The 17,999-nt window shown below is 39.3% G+C and overlaps 2 protein-coding genes across 4 annotated transcripts in view; both read left to right on the top strand.

Annotated features, from left to right (window-relative positions):
* The window catches only part of LOC122789321, a 769,937-nt gene that overhangs the window by 359,988 nt on the left and 391,950 nt on the right, over window positions 1-17,999 (top strand). The gene's annotated exons all lie outside the window — the stretch shown is intronic.
* The window catches only part of LOC122789320 (neuroblast differentiation-associated protein AHNAK-like), a 258,262-nt gene that overhangs the window by 159,016 nt on the left and 81,247 nt on the right, over window positions 1-17,999 (top strand). Inside the window, exon 4 of the mRNA XM_044056677.1 lies at window positions 9,595-9,739. Coding sequence (XP_043912612.1) covers window positions 9,595-9,739 — 145 coding nt within the window. The remainder of the gene's footprint in view (window positions 1-9,594; window positions 9,740-17,999) is intronic.

Here is a 17,999-nt window from a genome sequence, read left to right on the forward strand (position 1 = left end):
AGATACCTCTTGAAGAGGGCCAGTGAGGTTCTCTGTTTGACATGTATGGGAAGTCTATTCCATAGCATGGGCAGTCTCTGGGTTATGAACCTGTCCCTCCAGCACATTCTGTTGATTACGGTAATGAGGTTGAGGTGTCTCTGGAGCATATGATGTGGAGAGATTGGGATTTCTTTAGCTGTAGCATTTCTAACAGAGCTGGGTCAGACTTGGCTTTGCAAGTCAAGCGATATGAGACAGAGTAGTTGGAGTTTTTTGAGTCTGTCCATATAGAACAAGTGTTTAAGGTCTAGGATCCTCTTTGTGAGGTACTTTTGCGGCGTCTCCACTTGCTGCAGGTGTCTAGTGAGGTACATGCCAAATGGGGCATTATACTCTATGATTGGCCTAATGAGGGAAGAGTAGAGGGAGATAATGACCTCTTTCTTCCTGGATGCAAAACCCTTAGTAATGAGATGTGCCGCATAGAAGGACTTTCTGACTACAGTTCCAATGTGGTGGTCAAAAGAGAGGTTGCTGTTCCCAGATCTCTTATAACGTCTTCTGTGTTCAGTGGACTACCATTGATGTGGTAATTCATGGGAACTGGGTTTTTCCCCAAAGGGGATGACTGCACTTATTTCGGCATTGAGCTTAAAGGCCATGGTTCTGACACCAGTCGTTGGTCTCAGTGAGGCCTTTCTGTAGGATATCAACATCACTTGGGGAGTTAATAATAGCTCCCAACTTGCAATCGTCTGTGAGCTTTGTCATCCAGAGTCTCTTCGTGTTGGCCTGGACTTTTGAGAAGTAGATACCAAAACAGGACAGGACCCAGGACTGATCCCTGCTGGACTCCACTGTGACTGGTTGGCAGTCTGACTTGGAGTCAGCTACTTTCACACAGTGGGTTCTACCTGTGAGCCAGTTTGCAACCTGCCTAGTAATATAGGGGTTGATGCCTAGCTTAGTGAGTTTTTCTATGATTCCTGAGTGGGGAATGGTATCAAAGGCCTTGGTCAGATCAAGGTAGACTATATGAACCACTTTGCCTTCATCAACAGCTCTGGTGACTGCAAGTCGACCAAGTTGAGCAGGCATGCTGTACCCTTAAAACCAAACTGTGTGGGATCCAGAGTTTGGAGATTCCTTATATCCTTGTTTATTAGGTCCATGATGATGCATTCCATAGCTTTGCATATCAGACTTGTCAGGCTAATGGGGCGATAGTTCTCGGGGTCTGTAGTCGCTCCTCCTTTGTGGAGAGGGGTGACTGTAGCAGTGTGCCATTCGGTAGGGACAAAGCCTGAGGTGAGGCTATGATTGAACAAGGCACACAGGTGATGTACCAGTTCACTCTGTAGTTCATGTAGAACACAGCTAGGGATATTGTCAGGTCCCATAGAAGCTGTATTCTTGGCCTTGGACAGTGCTGTTTTAACCTGTGCAGCAGTAATACTGGATGCCTGGCAATCTACTGGTATTATTCATGGTCCTTTGGAGGGGGTGAAGTTGGCACTGAATCTGTTGGCCAGTATATTGGCAATATCTGTTTGCTTGGTATAGGAGGTACCATTGTGCAGTAGCTCAGAGCAAATCAGGGTATTGCTGTGGAGATTCTTTACATAACTATAGAAGGCCTTGTGGTTGTCTTTACTATCTGCTGCAATTCTGTTTTCATAGCTAGCTTTAGAGGATTTGATGAGGGATCTCAACTTTTTGTTCAGGCTGATAAGGGAGTTTTTCTAGTCATGGGACTTCACTTTATTTTGCATCAGTTTCCTTCTTCTGTTGTAGAGTTTGTTTATGTGCGGGGAGCACCAGATTGGCTTCTTTTTTTGGAGGAGAGCGTCTTGGTTCTATTGAGTATGGTAAGATCCATGCATTTGTGTGCATGTTCATTCAGTGCATTGGTGTATGATTCAGCGGTCATGCAACTATTCTGCATTTCATAGGTGCCATGAAGTTAGCCACCTCTGTTTTTAGGAGCCCAAAGTTAGCGTTGGAGAAGTTTTTATGGTGGTTACCTTTGCAGGGGGGGTGCATTTCCAGGGTGATTAGTTTGTGGTCTGATCTAACTAGGGAGGAGTTGACTATTGGTATAGAGCAATGGTCGCCCCTGATAGTAATGACCAGGTCAAGGATGTTGCTACCTCTAGTGGGGGTAAGAACAAGCTGGTCCAGGGCATTGGAATTAATGAATTCTAGGAAACATTGGGCAAGTATATTGGTACACGAGTAGTTTTCCCAGTTAATGGACGGATAGTTGAAGTCAGCCAGTATGAGTGTGTTAGGTTGGACCCTAATATTCTCCAGGGTGCTTAGGAACATGGAGTGTGAGTCTTGGGACATGGTTGAGGACCCTATAACAGGCTACGACCTGAATCTGTGTCTTACCCAGTGTTAGCTGCACCTGAAGTGCTATTAATTTTGTTATTTTGGGGCCCCCTACCCTTCACAGGACATGAAGCTAACAAAGACGTACTTAGAGTCACAAAAGAACCCACTGAGCAAGAGGTCACGAAACAAAGTGTTAATCATGATGTTTAGCATTGTATTAGTATGCTGGGCTGGTTTTCTACCTTTCTGGATTTGGCAGCTCATTAGACTGTATGACAGCTCAATCATATTAACTTCTCAGACTTATATTAACTATTTGGTTATGTGCCTCACTTGCAGCAACAGCTGCACCAACCCTTTCCTGTATACTTTGCTGACAAAAAAACTACACCTCCACACACACTTTTGCATTCTAAGCAGCTCATCTTATTAAAAAAAAACGTGGTTCAGAAGACAGATGCAGCTGAATTATTCAGCTGAATCTGTCTTTTGAGCTGCAGCTTTTTTTTTTTTTTTTTTTTTTAAATAAGATGAGCTGCTTAAGATGCAAAAGTGTGTGGGGTGCCCCTCCCCCCTCATTCTATCGTTCTGGCACCCATATTTTCCATCCTTTTCACTAATATCTATGGTACTTCTGAAAATTCAGAAGAATTCCCCCAAAATCAATGTGGTGACTCCATTCTGGCCCAGGCTACTGTGGTTCTCTCTTCTTTTTGAAATAGCCAGGGGGAATTTTCACAAGCATCATCATAGACTGGATCTACTCAGACAAAAACAGGGATGTTTGATACCTCCCAACATAAGTCCTATTCATTTGACTGTTTGGATGATAGGGCCTTAATTCCTTTTAGGCACCTGATTATTGAGGATGTGCAGAAGGTGCTAATGGAGGCAAGAAAATCTTCAAGAAAATCATATATTAGCAAATGGAAAAGGTTTTCTAGTTGGTGCCAAAGGCATAACCAGTGCCCATTCAGGGCTTGTTTTTCTATGGTTTTACAATGTTTGTGTGAGTTACTATCCTATGGCATTTCGTATTGCTCTATCAAGGTTCATTTATTGGTCATTCTGGCATGTCTGTCCATGGCTTACAAATAGGACATGGCAAGTTTAAGGCAACTGGACAGGTGAAATCCTTGGTTACAGTCCGTGTGCCCCATAGGCTGTGTCCTAGGTCCTTAGTTGTTTAGGTCGTATCTTTCAGACTTAACTTTTTCATCTGAGGTCTTCTACAGTCTATAAGCAGATGACCTGAGATTGGGTAAACTGATTACATGTGTTACAGATAAGGTATGTCTGCAAAATAACTTGACTAAATTGACCATTTGAACACAGGAGAATAATATGCTGATATATATATCAAAAATGAAGCTTATGTGATTTGGTAGGCATAAATTGAAAGATGAATATTTAATATAGCACACAGTGATTGAAACTCTAGACTCATTTAAGGACCTGGGTATATGTCTAGATTCAGCTATGAGTTTTTCTAATTATATCAACCAATTGGTTAATGATAGTTATAGAACTATAGGTTGTACGAAAATATTTATAAAGTCTAGAAAATCAAAAATAATTAAGTCATTGTTTGTTAGTTACATTAGACCCAAACTTGAGTATGGAATAATAATATGGAAACCTTATAAGAAAACAAGCATGAATAAACTGGAAAGAGTACAATGGAAATATACTAAGGGTATCCATGGATGTGAAAATTTAAGTTATGAAATACTAAAATATCTGAACTTGTACATTGTCTCTTACAGATATCGAAGAGGAGATCTTATCCAGTTATATAGGGCATTTAGTAACAACTACTTCTGGGAATGTTGTGGAGGGTACTTCTTTCCACTTGGAATTATTAAAAACATTTGATCAATATGGATTCTCTATTATGGAGGCTATTATTAAAATAATGAAAGGGAAATGGAGGTGATTTTTTGATGAAACAGTCATGGTTAACCACCTTATTACTATTGATTTATTGCACACTGTGGAATGAGAAAGAAACAAGTACTATGACTTTAAGGATAAAGTAGAAGGTAAAATTAATTACCTAATTAGAAGAAAAAGTAAGAAATGTGATTGGGATGTGGGGGAATATAAGGAAGGTATAAGCTACCCAAACCTAAATATGTTAACACTGGACAGCAGACACAAGGGAGTGTTAACAAACATGGAGAGATTAGGAATAGAACAACGGGAGAGATGGGTGGGAATGATGGTTTTGAATCTGAGAATGCAAATTCTAGGACTAACTTCAGAGAAGAGGGTCATCTAAGATTGGATGACCCTTTAGACTACCCCCCTTTGAGGTGGTTGGAATGAATAAAAAAAACAATCGACCTACTATCATCAATACAGGTACAAGTAAGTAATGAACCAGTTGTAAGATATTCTAGGGGCTTTGCTGTGAGTGGAGGTGAAGATGATGTAATAGAATGTGAAAATTCTGTGTATTCTTATCACAATTACCGTATTTACAATTAAATTCATATTGCTCTAGCTAAAACTTATTTTAGTTTATTTATTAAAGGGTTAAATATGTTCCCAGTAAAAGAACTGATGTTAACAATTTAATATTGGATTTAAAACTGTTCACCAGAAAAAAGAACTTAGAGTATTTATTCTCTAAACAAGATACAGACAGCAATAAAAATGGCCAGCTGAGAAGGAAAAGTGCATACAGTCCCCCACTTCACCTCCAACTCAAAAATTTTGACTCAGTGGTGGAAAAAGAATTAAGAAAGAGTTAATAGTAGGGTCTGTTTTAATTTGAGTAAAGAGGTAACAAATGTATTAAAGGATATCAAAAACAACAGTATAAGAGTGATGAGTACAGACAAGGGAGGAGAGATGGTTATGATGGATAACATTGTATGTATTGGTAAGATGATGGAAATCTTAAGTGACACAGGGAAATATAGCAGGGTATCTTTAAAAAATATTGCTTATAGCAAAATTGATGCCTGCTTATATGATATGTTTCTTGAGGACTTAATAAACTTGGATGAGTGCAGTTTTTTAAAAATGGACAAACCTTTGGTACCTTCCTTTTTTGGCATTCTGAAGGTGCATAAGAATACTTTGGATCCTCCTATGAGACCGATAGTGGCAGCCAATGGATCCAAAACACATTCTTTAGCAATGTATATTGACAAAAAAATTGAAGTTAGATGCATTAGGTATTGTTTTTTAAAAGACTCTTGGGAGTTAAGATTTTACAAGGAGAATATGATTTTTGTCACTGTAGACATCATGGATCTTTTTACTGTAATTCCACACAAGGTAGGCTTAAAATGGTTAGAAGAAGCGGTGGGGGATACTATTATTTTCAACTTCAAAGAATTTAAGATTCTTTTAGACCTCATGGAAATGGTACTACATAACCATTTTATTGCATTTGAAGGTGAATTTTATAGACAATGTAGTGGACTAGCTATGGGTGGTATTCCAAGAATAATTTAGAGGGTAATAGTGCTAATAACTCTTAACTTTTCAGGGGCTTTCATTACCAGTTATAATTGGCATGCGTTCCCAGCTATGCCAATATTAATTTACAGATGTGGGAAAAGTATGTGTGGAATTCTCCTCGTATGTATTGTTGGAATTATTATAGAAGATTTTTTGATGACATTTGTATATTTTGGACTAGTACAGAACAGAGGTTGAGAGAATTTGTCAATTATATAGGGCAAAACACAGACGTTTACTTATTTTGAAAAACTTAGAATTAATTATTTAGATGTCACTTTGCATATTGTTGAAAAAGAAAAAATGTTTAAATCCACCATATTTAGAAAGAAAACCTTTTCAAATTCTTATTTACACTTCAGTAGTGTTCACCCCTATAACAAAATCTCAGTATTGTCAAGGGGCTGCTTTGAAGGGCCTATCTGATGACATTTGAAGAGGGTGATTTTCTTAATGAATGTGAGGTTATTAAAAACATGTTTTTAGAAAGGAAATATCCTATTGTTTTAGTAGATGATGTTATAAAAGAAGTTAACAGGGATAGAAAGAATAAATGCTTCCCATTATTGGGGAAGAAGGGAGTAGTATTATATTCCAAGAATAATTTAGAGGGTAATAGTGCTAATATCTCTTAACTTTTCAGGGGCTTTCATTACCAGTTATAATTATGATACTTCCATTGCAGCTAAGATCATTTACAAGTACTGGGAACTTTTCAAGAATTTTTCCTATGTGGACAGTTTGAATATTAAGAATATCTTAGAATACCAAAATAAGAGTGTCCAAGCTATATCCAGCCAGAAAAAAGGGACCTACAAGAGCAGCAGGTGCACACAATATAGTTATGTTAGTAATACTAGTTGTATATATATTCCTAGCAGGGATAAATTGATACAGGAAAAAGAGTACAGTAATTGTGAAAGTAAAGGCATTATATATCTGGCTACCTGTGTAGCATGTTATGCCTTTTATGTGGGCAAAACTGAAGAGTCCTGAAAAGGGGAATATACGAGCATTATTATAATATAGCAACATCAAATAACAATAATGCCCTATTTAACCACAGCTTGGCCTGCAAACATTTTAGGTTCATGTTTTTTGTGTTGGAAACTGTCCCATGGAGTAACAGAGGGGGCTTATGGGAAGAAAGAATTGAATATCATGAAACTTATTGGCGCATTTTCTCACAGGCCAATGATCCCCCCTGCATCTAAACAACATTTCCATAGTTCCTTTATTACAAATGAGAGCAACAAGATTATAGGTTTTACTTGCTAATGTTTTTCTTACGGTAGATAAAGAACTTTTTATAGATTGTTTCACTTTTCCATTTACACGGGTTTTTACACAGTATATCTTATAGGACGTATAGTATTTAAAATGTTTTACTTGATGGAAATCATTCTTTTCATTTACATTTACTTCTGCTGTTAGGTTGGGGTCACTAGAGGGTAGCAGTGCTATATAAGAAAATAGTGGGTCCTGATAATTGGGCAGCTTGTTTTATACACTCTGTACACATATTTACTTGTTCTGTATATATTTACAGGTTATCATTTTTATTTTTGGTTTGAATTGAATATATGAGTTGGTCATTTTCAAACTGAGATGTATATAATTTTATATACAATTTTACTGACAAAATACTGCTTGTGCATGTTTTTATCTTGCTTCATTCAGTTTTTGTTATTTTAGTTAATTGATCATTTTCTGATTAACTACATTTGGAGTTAGTATTTAAGGAGGGGCTCTTGAGCACATTGAGTTATTTCTGAAGAAGTCTCTGGGGTAGGGAGACGAAAACGAGGTGATGCAGTGAAGCGTGTAAAGTGGTTTAGTGGTACTTTGCATTCCTGTGTTTTAACAGTGTATTCATGAATTTTTTGTTTCATCTACTAAAGTTCTGGATTGCTGTGGATTTTTGAGCTGTGGATTGTCCTTTTATGTGCCTTTACACTGCTTTTTTTGATATTGTATTGGTTGGCACTTTTGTGCTCTCTGCACTTTTTCCACTTTTTATTTTGTTAGTTATAAAGCTGTAGATTGTATAAAAAGATTTATAAAGTGTAGGAAATCAAAAATAGTGAAGTCATTGTTTCTTAGTTACATTAGACCCAAACTTGAGTATGGAATAACAATATGGAAACCCTATAAGAAAACAAGCATGAGTAAAATGGAAAGAGTAAAACGGAAATATACCAAGGATATCCATGGATGTGAAAATTTAAGTTATTATGAAAGACTCCAAGTATGCATCCCTCCTCAGCACATGTCCAAACCAACGTAATCTTGCCTCTCTGGCTCTCTGACTTTGTCTCCAAACCTTCCAACCTGGGCTGACCCTCTAATTTACTTATTCCTAATCTTGTCCATCCTCGTCACACCCAGTGCAAATCTTAACATCTTCAACTCTGCCACTTCAAGCTCTGACTCCTGCCTTTTTGTCAATGCCACTGTCTCCAATCCATATAACATAGCTGGTCTCACTACCCTGTTGTAGACCTTCCCTTTCACTCTTACTGGTACTAGTCTGTCGCAAATCACTCCTGACACTCTTCTCCACCCACTCCATCCTGCCTGTACTCTTCTTCTTCACCTCTCTTCCACACTGAATGTCTTTTCTAAATTGTCCTTAGATTCACAGTGTGGAGCCTCTTCCCAAGTCATCCCTGTAGTAAGCCAGCTGATTCCATGGGATTTATCTGGATATCTTAATGACCTAACTAAAGTAAAACTACTCCACTTTTTTAAATGTCTGTTGACATAAGAACCCTGTTATCAGATATGGGAGTGAAACAGGGTAAAAAAATAACTGTCCTGCAAGAGCAGCAGTCATTTGGTGCCCTATGTTTCTTTGGTGAGGACCTGTGAATGGAGGTAGGGAGAAAGGGAAAGTAAATTTTGTGTCACCATGCAGGATGTTGGCAGAAATTACAACACTTCATCTGTGCAACATTAGTGTACAAATTCTGCATCAAGATTAAATTATAACATCCCACATGTGTTGAATTATTGGTTTCTTAAATCAAATAACTTCAGTAATATAATTTGCTTTCCCTAATGCACACTGCAGTACAGGTGAATATAAAAGCTTTCTAGATACAGCCGTATGACATGTTCACACAAGAAGGTACACTTGATATGTGTTTGTTGGAAAATTGTTGTTAACTTGCATTGTTCCTGCACAAATAGCAGTCTGTTTACAAGCATTCCTACATGTCTACTATGCTGTCTCCCTCTCTTCTTTGCCTGTGAGTTATTGATTGAAATTCATGGAGGGGGGAATGCTCAAATATCTGGACTTGCATTTTTTACCTACTGTATACCTTTTCTGAAGTATATGAGAGTGTCATTTATGACTTTTTGTTTAATATTGTAATGTTGTTGTGCATAAATTCTTAAGATATTATTTTTTTAAGGAAGTACTTGAGCCATTCATGATTTATTTTAATTTATTGTGACTTAAATATTATCTGATATTATGGCCTACATAATGTCTTAACTTTATGGGAAGTTCCATTACACATGCTATTTTTTTTTTTTTTTTTTTTTTTTTTTTTTAAGTACAGCATTTAGTATAAGGTAAGACAAACAACTTGAAAAGAGCTTTATTCAATTAAAACAGGAATCATTTATGAAATTAAAAGTCATGTGATATAGTTAGTGGCATGTATTGTGAAATCTTAGAGAACCAAGGCCTTCTACCTCAAAGTATGTATCACTGAATATTATAGCTAATACAGTTGATGATGGATTTTCTATTGATCTTTCACTTTACATTTTTTTCTTTTTCTGTCACAGAGTATTCAAATAGGTAGTAGCAGCAAAGTTAGATCAAGAAGCATTTCTGATTCTCTGTCCCTTGAAGAGGATGTCAGAGGTAGTGTTTTTGTCAAAGATATCAAAGGAACGGATCCAGATGTGAAAAATCTTGGTGTGAAACGAGGTAATGTGTTTGTGTTTATCTTTGTTTAGGTTAAGATGTATTTTGCTTTGCAGGGCAGTCTGAATTATAAAAAAATACTTTTGTGCACAAAGAATACAGTAGATGTAGAAAAAAAGTATGGCAACTGGTGAAGTCCAGAGTAAGGGCAAAAGGACAAGGCTGTAATTAACTTAAATTAATAAATAAGGCATTAATCAATGGTGAGACATAGCTGATCTACTCTGCGCATGAAGGCTTCTTCAAATAGATGACAGTGTACTGAAATGAGATTTGAAAAGAAGACGTATTAAGCTAAGGCATTGGAAGCCATATTTTACAGGCACACACAAAGATACAGAAGAAATGCTTAGGCAATAGAAGTGTCAGTTGTTCAAAAGGTAGTATACTCAGCTTTGGTAAAGAAAGCTGTAGGTTCTATTCACATGTCAGGTAGATGGCTTGCTGACACTGAAGTGTAGCATCAGGACTGTTGCTCTTCTGAGTACATCATCATTCAGATGAGATATTAAACCAAGGTCCCATCTGTCTGAGTTGGTGGTAACTCAGGTGGATGTAAAAGATCCTGCTGCACCTATTGAAAAGAGTGGGGAAAGCTTTCCCGCTGCCCTGGACAGATGTTGCCTAGTAGTATAAATATCCCCTGAAAAGAGGCTACTGACTTTGTGGAACTAACCTGATTTATAACGGATGGATGGATAGATAGATTAGATGGATAGACAGATGAAAAGATAGATAAAAGTACAGTTTTCTAAATAGTTTGATACTGAAATAACAAAAATGTGTAGTTACAGCTCCCCCAAGAAAGATGGAAAAGAAATGGTTTAAAGTGATGTCATGCAAATCCAAAAACTGTGAATGTCATATCAAGCCACTAAATAATACTTGAATAAGAATACAAAACATATGGATCTTTCTTGTATTCCAATCCCCATATAAACCTTTCAGAAGAAACAGCATTTCATATAGTCATGCATTTATTTATATATTCACTTATTGTTTTCATTTGTAATAATTATGTATGGAAAGCACAGTAATTATTAAAAGTGAAATTAATAGTGATGGGATTCTCTGAATTCTTTCCTTCATTCATTATTTGAAATTCTTATGAATAATATTCAGAGTAATGAGGAGCTGAATTCTATCCTAAAATTCAGTGTGCATAAGGCAGTGAAAACACTACTAAACAGAGGACAAACTGTCACAGGATAAGTGTGCATACCGCACACACACACACACACACACACACACACACACAATGGTAGTGCAGTGGGTGGAAACCAGAGCACCTGGAAAAGACCATATAGACACAGGGAGGACATACACAGAAGCAGAACTGTATTATGTTCAAATAGGGCCCTAAGGAAGGGAAAATGCACTAGCCCACTTCACGCCTCCTCATCCATACCGGTATCCCATTACTGTCAGCAGGCATATTGTTTCTTTTTTTCTTTTTACAATGATCACAGCGATTTGGATTGAATTGAAAACTGTTATTTCAAAATTTACAGCAAAAAACACTTGCAGACATTTACTAAACAAAACAGTCTCACACTGAAAATAGGCTTAGCATGAGCAACTATAAACTTCTCTTCCATTGAAACTCACATTTATTGAAAATGCATCTGGCGACCCTTTTAAACTACAAGACAGTGGCATGCAGCATATAATGTTGTCGCCGCACAGCAAGAGGTTCTCTGTTTTGATTCTTGGTTGGAAAGCCTTCTGTGTGGAGTCTGCATGTTCTCTCTGTGTTCATATGGGTTTCCTCTCACATTCCAAAGACATAGAGTAGGTGAACTGGACACTAAATTGGCCATAGGTGTGTGTGTGCATGAGAGTGTATGGTAAGGAAGAACAGCTGTGTCAGGGCTAGCCAACTGGCAGTGTGAACCTTGGCTGTTGATTGTCATTGACACCCCAACCCCATGTGCAAAAATGGGAAAAGAGGTTGTTGATAGATTCTAGTAAAGCACTGATTTGCATCTTTGTGAAGGGTACACAAATTCAAAAGAGAAATATGCAACAAATTTACTAACAGCTTGGGACAGCCCACTGGATGCAAGTGTCCCTGTTCAGGTTCAGATCAGGGGTACTGTCTGGTGGAGTAACCTGATCAGAGTCGCACAGTAGACAAATGAAGGCTGAGGGAATCAAACCCTACACTACAGAAGCAGATCATAGCCTTATTCATCTGTGCCAAGTACCAGACAAGACTATTAAAGCTCAACACTGTATAATCCACATCCATGTGCCCACTTAAAAAACAAAACAAAAAAAAACAAGCTAAATTAAAAGTGTATTCACAGTTAAAACACTAAAATTAAATTTGTAGACTTCATACTCTCCAGGTTATTCACAGCTAGATAATAAAGCATAACTGTCAACAGTCATCAAAACACGGAAATCTTGGATTGTACCCAAAGAGTATGCTAATATGGCAATGCTACTGTTTTCTACAATTGATTCCTTCCTTTCCACCATAGATACTTTAGGATGAAAGGAACCAAATATTTATACATGCATGCAATCACTATAATTAAAACCACTTGCATCACTGCACACCTCAAATATCTGCTTGAGACCAAGTAAATGAATACATCCATACATGGATAAGAAATGTGTCTCAGCTCACTGATATCAGAAGTTTACATAGGAACCCACTGCAAACCCTCTGTCTCAATAAAAAGACAAACACCCAAGATCAAGCACAGGCTTTAAATGTTTCTTTTATATACTCGAGCATAAGTATGAACTTTGTAAACAAACAAAAAAATAAAGGATGGAGTATGAATACGAACTAAAAACATAGATATTTGCATGCTCAGAACAACAAAAAGTATAAAATGTAATGCATTGGGATTACTGACTGTTTACATACTCAAGCTTTGGTTCTCACCTTAGAGCTGTTTAGAGATTCAAGCTTTTGTTTTTTTTTGGAGGTTCTCACCATTGAATCACATTGGAGGTAGAAGACAAAGGGTCTCTCTATCAGGAGGAGGTTTATTTGAGAAGGTAATGAAATGGGCACACGTGAACACACACCCACACGCACACAATCACCAGTCTCCTTCTGCTAGAAAAATGGGAATCAAGATCTCAACATAGCCACAATCAGCAAAAGAAAAAGACTGTGAAATATGATTTTTAAGGTTTGAAGCTCCTTTTGCTTCACTTTGGACAAGAAAAATTACAGTGCTTCTCTGATGTTGTGTTGCAGGAAGTCTCTCATCAGTGAGCGAGTAAGAGAGAGAGACTTCCTGGAGTTCAAAATCAGATTAGTGCAGTCTTTTTTACCAGGTACCAATGCTAAATATCCAGCCAAGAAAAGTTGATAATCAGGGTTGCTTTTTTTGTGGTCACATTGGGCCCCCAGCCAGCACTAGAACCTAGGCAGCTGCCTAGGTTGCCTTGTGCTGGATCCAGCCATGCACAGGGTGTACCCTAGCTAAGAACCAAACTAGAAAAAACGGGTTTTAAATTGTATCTCATTAGGTCATATCAATCACCAAAAGTACCTTAAAGGAGAATATAACATACACAAAGTGCTGTGATTTTGGAACTTGATGTATTTGTGCCATCAGTCTATCTGTCTTTATGTCGCTTTCTTTCTTTATATTTTTCTGTCTCTCTGTCTTGATCAGGAAGTCTAGACTTTGTATAACTTTTCCAGTGGATTTCTCATGTAAAAGGCTCCATAAGTTCATAGGTAATTACTAGATGAATGACCCTAAATGGCCATTTTAAGCCTAGTCATGCTTCCCAAATATATTTGACAGGCCTTGATGCCACTCATTTTATATTTGGTGTAGCTTGGGCGTGGGTAATGGAGCATTTACAGGCTTTATTTTTACTAATAAGGACATAGGTGGCAGGCCAGAGGTAGATGTACAGTTCCTCATCCACTGACCCAATTTGTGCTTCAAAACGTGCAGGGAGAACTCTTTCACATGGATGGGTAAGCTAGCTCCAGAGAAGGGGTAGTTCTTAGATGCATACCTAGGTTCATAGGTTAAAGGTAGGTACTAGGCTATCGGCCCAAGGGCCTACGTAGGGGTACCCAACAAGGTTCCCTGGCTTTTGCCACCCAAAAAAGTTATTTTCCTGTGCCCCTGTCGAGCAGAGCCACAGAAGTGGTCCCCAGGGTGAATTTCCTATTTCCCATCCACTCATCAAGATTTTTCTTGAAGAGTGCTAATAAGGAACTCTGCTTGACATAGATGGGCAACTTGTTCCAGAGTATGGGAAGTCTCTCGGACAGGAATCTATCCCTCCAGCATGTTCTGTTTATTGTGGTGACAAGGTTTAGGTCCCTAGAGTGTGTAGCTCAGAGGAATTGGGATTTCTTTAGGTGTAGCATGACCAACAGCTCTGGGTTGGACATAGCTTTGTATGTTGGGCAGAGATCACCTCGGAGTAGGCAACATGCTACTGAGTATAGCTGGAGTTTTTTGAGATGGTCAGCGTAGGGCACCTGTTTGAGGCCAGTAGTCTTCTTGGTGAGGTCCTTCTGTGGCCTTTCCAGCTGTTGCAGATGTCTTGTGAGGTACTTTCCAAAAGGGGCATTGCACTCTATAATGGGTCTAATGAGTGACGAGTAGAGGGGAACAATGCCCTCTTTTTTCCTGGATGAGAACCCTTTCATGATGAGGAGTGCCATGTGGAAAGATTTCCTGACCACTGTGGCGATGTGATTATCAAAGGAGAGACTACTATCCACCTGTGTCCCAAGGTCTGTTATCACACATTCAGCATTAAGTTGACTGACGCCTATGTGGTAGTTCATGGTTAATGAGTTTTTACAAAAGGGGGTGACAATGCACTTTTTGGAATTGAGCTTGAAGCCCTTCTGTAGGATGTCCACATCGTTTGGGGACTCAACTATGGCTCCTAGTTTGCAGTCATCTGTTAACTTCATTAGCCAGAGACCTTCTGTGTTAGCCTGTACTTCAGAGAAGTAGATACCAAACAGGGGAGGACCCAGGACTGAATCCTGTGGTACTCCACTTATCACTGGTTTTAAGTTAGATTTGGAGTCTGCAGCTTTTACAGTGTGGGTTCTGTCAGTGAGCCATTTGCAACCCATCTTGTGACATAGGGATTTATACCTAATTCAGTGAGTTTTATCTATAATTCCAGAATGGGGGATGGTGTTGAAAGCCTTGGCGAGGTTGAGATAGGCTGTGTGAACCCACCTTACCCTTGTCTACGGCTTTGATGACTTCCTCAAAGAAGTCGATCAGGTTCAGGAGACATGATCTGCCTTTCACAAACCCGAATTGGGTGGGGTCCAGAGTTTGGAGGTTACCAATGTCTTTGTTTATAAGTTCCATGATGATACATTCCATGGCCTTGCAGACCAGGCTTGTCAGGCTAATAGGGCGATAGTTTCTAGGGTCCATGGTGGCTTCCTCTTTTTGGAGTGAGATAACTGTTGCTGTGCACCATTCAGTGGCCATGAAGTCTGACGTGAGGCTATGATTGAACATGGTGCTTAGATGGGGAGCCAGTTCATTCTTAATTTCGTGTAAAACACAGCCTAGGATGTTGTCCGGTCCCATGGATGCTGTGTTCTTGGCTTTAGAGAGGGCAGTTTTTACCTCCATAGTTGTGATTACAGGGAGTCTGCATTCTTCCGGTATAGATATGGGCCTTTTAGGGGGTGAGAGGGGGGTAAAGTTAGCACTGAACCTATCTGCCAGGATGTTGGCAATATCAGCTGGTTCTGTAATTTTCTTGCTATTGTTCTGTAACTCAGAGCAGATCTGTATATTGCCATTGAGATTCTTGGCATAGCTATAGAATGCTTTGTGGTTGTCCTTAGAATCAGTGGTGATTTTGTTTTCATAGTTAGCTTTGTTTTCGTAGCTAGCTTTGGAGGATTTTATGAGGGATCTCAGCTTCTTACTGAGGATGACCAGGGAATTCCTCCACTCATGGGATTTTACTGTCTTTTGCAACAGTTTCTTCCTTCTGTTGTAGAGTTTATGGTAGAGGACCAACAGATTGGTTTCCTATTTTTGGAAGATAGCATCTTGGTTCTGTTTGGAAAAGCACAATCCATGCACTCATGTAAGTGCTTGTAGAGTGCATTTGTATAGGATTCAGCAGTCATAACTGTATTGTTCTTCTGCATGGGTGTCATGAAGTTTGCCACTTCTGTCTTAAAGCATGAAGTTGGCTTTGGAGAAATTGTTTACAGTGGTTTCCTTAATGGAGGGTGTGGGGGGGGGGGGATGTGGATATCTAGGGTGATTAGCTTATGGTCATTTCTGACCAATGAGGAGTTGACTTCAGGTATGGAAGACCAGTTACTCATGTTGGTAATGACTAGGCCTTAGAATATTGTTGCCCCTGATGGGGGTGTGGACAAGTTGATCCCAGGGCATTGGAATTTATGAATTCCAGAAAGCATTGCACGAAAGAGTTGGTACATGAGTAGTTTTCCCAGTTAATGGTGGGGTAGTTGAAATTGCCCATTAATTGGTTGTTTGGTTGAACCATAATATTTTCCAGTATATCGAGAAAAGGTGTGGGAATCCTGGGGTATGGTGAGGGATCTCTAACAAGCTGCAGTTTGAATTGCAGTTTTTCCCAGAGTTAATTGCACTTGGATAATCTCGAATGCATTATGCTGAGCAACTAGCCTGGAGGTGTGGATATCCTTAATGAATATGGACACACCTCCGCCTTTAGTGTTCCGGTCCAAGTTGGATGGTAGAAAGGTATGGTATGAGTTATAGTCTGGTAATGCAGAGGTGCTGTCTGGAGCCTTGAACCAGGTCTCAGTCACTGCACAGGTATCCATGTTCTCCATTTTAAGGACTGCCTCGAGTGAGTGCATTTTGAGGTTTAGACTTCTAGCATTGCGTAACAGTTTTTGCTTGCCTGTACCTGTTAGGGTGGTGAATTTGTTATTTGAACCTTGCCTAAAAAGGCACTATAGGGACGGCAAGAGCCTTAGCCAGTATCCAGAATCCCAGGGTCAACAGGTGCAGGCCATCTCTGGCAAAGCATTGTGGTCTGTCAACCATGTCATCCCAAGCAGACTAGATCCCCTTAGAATGGCACCATAAGCTTAGCCAATTGTTGAAGTCAATCATTTTGTCCTTGTACTGCGGTATCATTCTGGGCGATGGCAGGATGCTACTCAGGGCTAGGGTCATACCTACCTGGGCTACAAGATCGGAGAGCTCTTCCATGTCTCTTTTCATGTAGTGCAGGGTGGTACATCTCAGGTTGTTCACACCAACTTGGACAATGACTGAGTCATATTTGTACTTGTGGAGTGACCTGAATGTGTAGGTTATGTGGCGGATCCTGGCACCCAACAGGCAACTGACAGTAACCTTCTCCTTGTTTAGCCTGGTGAGTGGGACATCAGTGTGCCTGACTGTAGCGTCACCTATGACTAGTGTGTTGGGCACGTTGTTTTACCGTATGGGCTGTGGTTGAGTGGCACACTGAGTCTGTGGGTTATGTGCCATTTGGGTTGTGTTGGTGGGTGGAGGTTGCTTGCTTTTCTGCTTTGGAGGTCTCTGTTGCTTGGGTAGATTATTATTGAGAGCCTCCATGAATGTTTTTGTGTTTCTGTGTGTGGATTTTGGTGGTTTATGTTTAGAGGGACTATGCGATGAATGTGGTGTGGTGCAAGTGTTTACCTTCTCCTCTTGACTGTTAAGTTCAGTTTTGGTTGGAGAGAGCTTTGCCTCCAGTTTGGCTGGATGAGTGCATCTCTCCCAGGTTGTAGTGTTGGGTGGTAGGAGGAGAGGGTTGTCTGTGTACATGAGGCAATTGCTACATTGCTCCAAGATGCCCAGATTCATCAGCTAGACAGGAAAGCACTGGGAGCTGACCCTTGCAAATGCCTGAATAAAAACTATTTTCCTCTAGACAAGTGAGGAAAGTAAGTATAGGAGCTGTTTTTCCTTTAGGCAAGTGAGGAAAGTAAATACTAAAACTGTTTTCCTCTAGGTAATGAGGAAAGTTGAGTGCTGTAGTAATTTGTAGCTTACTTAGTGCTTACAACAAATTCTGAACAAGTGCTGAGCACGAGGAAACAAATTCAAGTGCTAGAACTAAGAAACTAGCTAGTTCAAAGGGAAAAACTGAACTGTATGGTGCCTGGAATAGTTTAACACTAGCTAAGCGGCACTGAGCGATGCCCAAACTCGCGAAAACCCACAGCATGGGTTTTAACTCAGAAAATTGAAAGAGATAGAAATCAGCCCAAAATGGCCAATAAGGTTAAATTTCAGAACTA

This window comes from Protopterus annectens, chromosome 14.part0, assembly GCF_019279795.1.
Source record: "Protopterus annectens isolate FY-2018-M chromosome 14.part0, PAN1.0, whole genome shotgun sequence".
Classification (NCBI taxonomy): domain Eukaryota; kingdom Metazoa; phylum Chordata; order Ceratodontiformes; family Protopteridae; genus Protopterus; species Protopterus annectens.